This window comes from Neovison vison, chromosome 10 (assembly GCF_020171115.1).
Source record: "Neovison vison isolate M4711 chromosome 10, ASM_NN_V1, whole genome shotgun sequence".
Taxonomy (NCBI): Eukaryota; Metazoa; Chordata; class Mammalia; order Carnivora; family Mustelidae; genus Neogale; species Neogale vison.
The window spans coordinates 2,312,229-2,317,646 of record NC_058100.1 but is presented as its reverse complement, the minus strand read 5'-3'; the positions used below and the strand labels follow the sequence as shown (position 1 = coordinate 2,317,646).

At 63.4% G+C, this 5,418-nt stretch overlaps 1 protein-coding gene across 1 annotated transcript; it reads left to right on the top strand.

Moving 5' to 3' along the window:
- Positions 1–301: 301 nt before the first annotated feature.
- On the top strand, positions 302–4,720 carry CRABP2 (cellular retinoic acid binding protein 2). Its single transcript, XM_044266173.1, has 4 exons — positions 302–503; positions 3,384–3,562; positions 3,700–3,816; positions 4,239–4,720. Exons 1-4 carry the CDS (start codon positions 434–436, stop codon positions 4,287–4,289), a joined length of 417 nt encoding a protein of 138 aa, XP_044122108.1. The 5' UTR covers positions 302–433; the 3' UTR covers positions 4,290–4,720.
- The last annotated feature ends 698 nt before the right edge of the window (positions 4,721–5,418 follow it).

The following is a 5,418-nucleotide window of genomic DNA, read 5'->3' as shown; positions in this document are numbered from 1 at the left end:
TGGGGAGGGGCGGGGAGCACGCCGGCCGCGACCCTGAGTGTCTGCGCCCCGGCCCTGGAGTCGCCTCCCCAGCCACCCCTCGCGCGGGAGCCCGCCGCCTCGGCCCCCCGCGCGCGCCGGACCCGCCCACGGGGGACCAGTTCCTGAGGCCGGGGAACCGGGGCTCAGGGCCCCCCAGGTGGGGTGGGGGCGGGGCGGGAGGCGGGGCCACTCTCCCTCTCTCTCCCGGTCTCTCTCGGGCAGGGGCGGGCCCGCTCCGGGTATAAAGGCTGCCCGCGCAGGAGCCCGAGCCAGCTCTGGGGTTGTCCTGCGACGTTCCCGTCCTGAGTCTCACGACCAGGCGGAGGCCACCGCGGCATCTCTTCTGCCTAAAGACTCAGCGTGCAGTGCTCCAACCAAAGCGTCTAAGAGGACCGCCACCTGCGCCTCCATCATGCCCGACTTCTCCGGCAACTGGAAGATCATCCGATCCGAAAACTTCGAGGATTTGCTCAAAGTGCTGGGTAAGGAGGTCTTGGAGCTCCCGGGGAGCGAGGGCGGCGCGGGAGTCCTCGGAGGTGGGCGCGAGGAAGAAAGGAGGGCGGGGATCGAGGCGCAGGAGGCTGGGTGTCTGCATCCCCAAGAAAAGGGGCCGAAGAGGGGCGAACGCCCCCTGGGTGGGGGTGCGGGGGACGGCTCAGGGCCGGGACGTTTATCTCCTTTATCCGGCGGGGGACCCCCACCGCACCCCCATGCCAGCTCCTGCAGTGGCCCGCCTGTGAATTAAGTAGAAACCAGAAGCACGAGGTCGGTATCCCTGGGGGTGGGGCTGGGGAGCTCTGGGCGGTTCAGAAGCTGCAAACCCGCCCCCCCCCCAGGCTGGGGGCCTGGGTCCTTACTGGGCAGAGCCCCTCCCAGCGGTGCCAGCCTCTGCGCCCCCACCCACCCAGTAGCCCAGGCCCGGAGGCAGGTTCCTTATCCCTCTGCCCTGGCTCCACCCACCAGGTGCTCGGCCACCCTGGCTCCCACGGTTGCCCCTTCCCTCCCCCTTCGCCACTCTTCCCGCTGTGCCCCCACTCTCCATCTGTGACACAAATATTTCCCCACAGCCAGCCGCTCCAGAATCCTCAGGCACTCTGGATAATTACCACTTTCTGAGATTTCAACAAATGGCTTCGTGCGAAACCCCAACCTTCCATTTCCAAAAATCCCAGTTCTCGTCTCCCTCCCTCCCCACAGACCTGCTGCAGCCCCGCTGGGTGTGTTGGTTAAAGGTGTGGGGACCCTAAACCCACTCTAACTGCCTTTCCCAACTCTGGGTGCCCTTTGGTGTGTGGGGGAGGGGCAGAGAGCAGGACTGCGGGGAGGGGCTCTGGGAAGGGAGGAAAGTGAGTTAAGGGCCTCAGCAATTGGGAAGCCCCCACCACCACCGCAGGAGCCGGCAGCCTGAGGGTAAGCATGGCCTCGATCTCTGGACTGAACAGGGTAGGGACTGAACAAGATGGTAGGGTACACCTTGTGCAGAGCTGGGTGTGCGGGTGAGTCTGGGCCCTGGAAGGGCCTAGGATGCCGTGTTTCCATCATCCTTTGCCATTAGTTCTTACGCATAAACCACAAGACTTCTTCGACCCCTGTCTGTCTTTCCACTCCGCCTTTGCAGCTAAATGCCAAAACATTTTCTCTTCAGAAAGCCTAGATATCATTCCCTCCCCTCCTCTGGATTCTGGCCACTCTCCCCAGGGGATGAAGCAGGAGGTGGCCGGGCACACCCACAGTCCCAGCTGGCGAGGAAGAGCCAAATCCCTACCCCGTTGTCTGTCTGTCTTTGGCCTGTTTGTCCTCCCCGTGGGGTCTCTCGGAGCCACGTGCCTTCCTCGGGCCCTGCTGGGGGCAGAGTGAAAACAGACCCACTAGACAAACAGCCCTGGCTGGAATGGCATCTCCTCAGAGCCCAGCCCAGTGTCTGCAGGGACCTCGGCCCTTCCTTGCCTCCTCTGCCCTCCTAGAGCACCCGTGCCCCCAGGAGGAATGCTCAGGTCGTTGGGAAATAGCCCTTGTGCCCGCTGCGGCAGGCGGGGCACGTGTGCATGCGCTGCTCTTGCAGCGGGAGAGACAAGAGTTAGACAGTGGCAGGTGGACTGCAGGGGAGGCGGTGGAGGGGTGTCTCCTCTGCCAAGGCCCCGGGGTCTGAAAACCTCTCCCTGGACCCAGGAGGTCAACAGCCCAGAAGGGGGGCTCTTGGGGGCGTTCTCCTGCTCTCCCACTCCCTTCGTTCTGGAACAGAGTGGGTCTGCTTCAGTGCCAAGGGAAAAGAGGTTTTGTTGGTGTCAGAGCTTACGTCTGGAGGAGGGCCAGGGAGTCCCGCTTGCCCCCTTCATCCCCACCCATGGCTTCCCTGAAGGTCTCTGCTCCAGCTCAGGAGGGCAGGAGGTCACTGGGCAGGTGAAGTGGGGTGATGGTGCTTGGGCCTGGCCCCGGCCAGAAAGACCTGCCTGCGAGCCTGTCTTGCTCTCCTGGCTTCCCCGCCCTTCCTCATGACTGGGGACCAAAGAGGAGAGGCCCAGTTTGGGGAAGAATATGGAGGACAGCCCCAGGGGCTCCAAATCCACAGAGGCTGAACAAGAAGACCTAACCACCTGAGGTCAAGGTGATCCTAGAGTAGGGAACATATTGGGCGGGGGGAGCAGGGTCCCTGTCTGTCCCTTGCGGGTAGAAGGGCACGGGAGCCCCCCAGGAGGTCTAGCAAGGAAGGGTCCAATACAGGGAACTTTGTCTGAGCCGCAGATCTGGCTTTTTCTTTGGTTTCCTTTTCCAGTGAAAATAATAGCAGGATTAAGAAAAGTTGTGCCCAGAGCTGTGTTTCTGGGTCCCACGCGTGCCACCCATTTGCCCAGGGTCACCTGGCCCGCAGGAGAGGCTGAGCCCAGGGGACATCAGGGTCCAGTGGAGCCTCTGGCTTCCCCAGGCTGGGGCCACTCTGTAGAGGGGAATAGCCGCCCCAGCTGGTCACTGCCGACGGGGACAGGGATGGGGCAAAGGAAGGCCCAGCTAGCCCCAGCCGTGGGGGGGGTGCGTGCGGCTGGAAGGAAAGTGGGCCCTACTTCCAGATGACAGTGGTGAGGCCCGGCCAGGGCGGGTCTGGCCTGCACTTGGCCCTGGGTGAAGACACAGTGACTCTGATGGGTCCACGCCCGCAGAGGGTCCCAAGCAGGGTGGACAGAGGGCCCCAACTGAAGTGAATCGGGCCAAGGCAAGAGGCCTGCCGGATGCGGGCGATGGGGAGAGGCTGCCGCCGCAAGTGCGGGGTCCGGGCCTGCGGCCGCTCTGCCCAAGCTGCGTGAGGGGAGGGGGGAAGCAGGGGCCTGGAGCGCCGCTGAAGGCCAGCCTCCCCCCTCTCCCTGCAGGGGTGAATGTGATGCTGAGGAAGATCGCCGTGGCTGCAGCATCCAAGCCAGCCGTGGAGATCAAACAGGAGGGAGATACTTTCTACATCAAAACCTCCACCACGGTGCGCACCACGGAGATCAACTTCAAGATCGGAGAAGAGTTTGAGGAGCAGACTGTGGACGGGAGGCCCTGTAAGGTGGGTCCCCGGGGCTCACGGCGTCCACAGCCCGGCCGTTTTCCAGTCTTGTCCTGGATTCTCGGCTCCGCTCCCCGTGGTGAAGGCCCTTCTCCTGCGCTGCTGTGGGCCCCCCTCACGTGGCCTCTCTCTTGCAGAGCCTGGTGAAGTGGGAGAGTGAGAACAAAATGGTCTGCGAGCAGAGGCTTCTGAAGGGAGAGGGCCCCAAGACCTCCTGGACCAGGGAGCTGACCAATGACGGGGAGCTGGTCCTGGTGAGGCCTGTCCCCTGCCGGCCCAGAGCCACGTTCGGGGGTTTTCTGGAACAGTCCAGGACACAGGGGGTTCAAGACCAACTGCACTGGTCTCCCCAGGGAGCTGCTGGGCCGGACGAAGCTGTCCCCTCCCACACAGTGCCGCTGTGTGACCAGGACACAGTCTTCCGCGTGGAGCAAAGGACACGCACTGGGAGGTCCAGCAGTCCTCTGGACGACGACCCTCCTGGCCTGGGGAGGAGGGTGGAGGGCAGAACCCTGAGGCTCCATTGCCATCCTCCCTCCTGTGACACGGGGGCATGTGCGGACCAGCTCCTGCCTGTTGGTCCTGAATCTAGAAGGAGGTTTGGTCTCCGAAGCCACAGGACCACAGGCCTCGAGACCTATGAGTTAACAATGACTTGTGACTTGTGTCCTTCCAGACCATGACGGCGGATGATGTCGTGTGCACCAGGGTATACATCCGAGAGTGAGCGGCCGTGGGTCCAAGAGTTGCCGGAGCGCCCCAGCCCATGCACCCACGCTCCCAGGCTCCCTGCCCCTCCCCCTTCCTTCTAGGCTAGCTCGCCCCTCACCCCCTCGCTCCCTCTCACCCCCCTCACTCCCCCTCACTTCTGGGGATGCTGCAATGCCTCCAGCCAGGCTCTGCCTTGGGGGGTCCCCCTCCATCTCCCCTCCCCCAACAAAGAGGGATGGAGAGCAAGAGCCCAGATCCCCCCTTCCAGAATCACTCCCCTCCCCAGCCAACAGCCCCGAAGCAGCCCCGAGCATGGCCTCTGTTTCCGTGAGGGGACCTGAGGGCCCCAGTGGGAAAGACGGCCCTCTGGCTTCCGCTCTTTGTCCCTGTAGTCTACACAGTGTAGAATATTTATTGGTTAATTTTATTAAAATGTTTTAAAAAATACAAGTCGTCTCTGGCTCCTTGGGAAGGGGACAGAGAGGACGCCTGAGTTCCACTCTGCCTCTGAAGCGCTGTGTGGGAAGCCAGGGTGTCGGCAGCAGGGGGTCATTGGGCTCCAGGGAGGGAGGGGCCTTCCCTTACCCCACTCCCCCCACCCCACTGCAGCCTCCTGCACGGTGACGCCGGCTTCCAAGGCTGGTCCTGGACCTCTGAGCGGGCGCGCCGGGCCCTGCGGAGCCGACTCCCACCTTCTCCCACACTTTTCCTCCAATTGTTCCTTCTGTCCTCCAACTCCAGTCCGTGGGCTACCCCGGGCCTGGCCTTGGCCTCCCACACGGTTCCAGATGAGCAACCCAACACCCACGGACTGGGTCTCCTAGTGAGACTTGGTCCTGCCCGCCCTCTGGATCTGCGAGGCGACTCTCTCGACCTTGAGACCGACACGTCCGTGCCAGCTCTCCGCACCCCACGCCTCCACGCTCAGGTCAAGGCTCTACTGCGTCTTCCCAAGCTCCATGGCCATCTCCCCAGGGCCTGCCCCCCTTCCGCAAGCAGAGGCCCCCGACCGGGACTTCTCCCGGCCCCCTGGTCTCCTACCGCAGCGCCTTCTAACGGGCCTGCCTGACCCACTCCCCGTCTTCACGGCTTGGCTTTGCGGGGCCAAGTGAGCACAAGCGTCAGGAGAGGTCCCGTCCCGGTTC

Coding starts and splice junctions, on each gene's coding strand:
- CRABP2 (XM_044266173.1), top strand. CDS start 434: ATGCCCGACTTCTCCGGCAACTGGAAGATCATCCGATCCGAAAACTTC. Junction 3,563..3,699: donor TGGACGGGAGGCCCTGTAAG/GTGGGTCCCCGG, acceptor TCTCTCTTGCAG/AGCCTGGTGAAGTGGGAGAG. Junction 3,817..4,238: donor ATGACGGGGAGCTGGTCCTG/GTGAGGCCTGTC, acceptor GTGTCCTTCCAG/ACCATGACGGCGGATGATGT.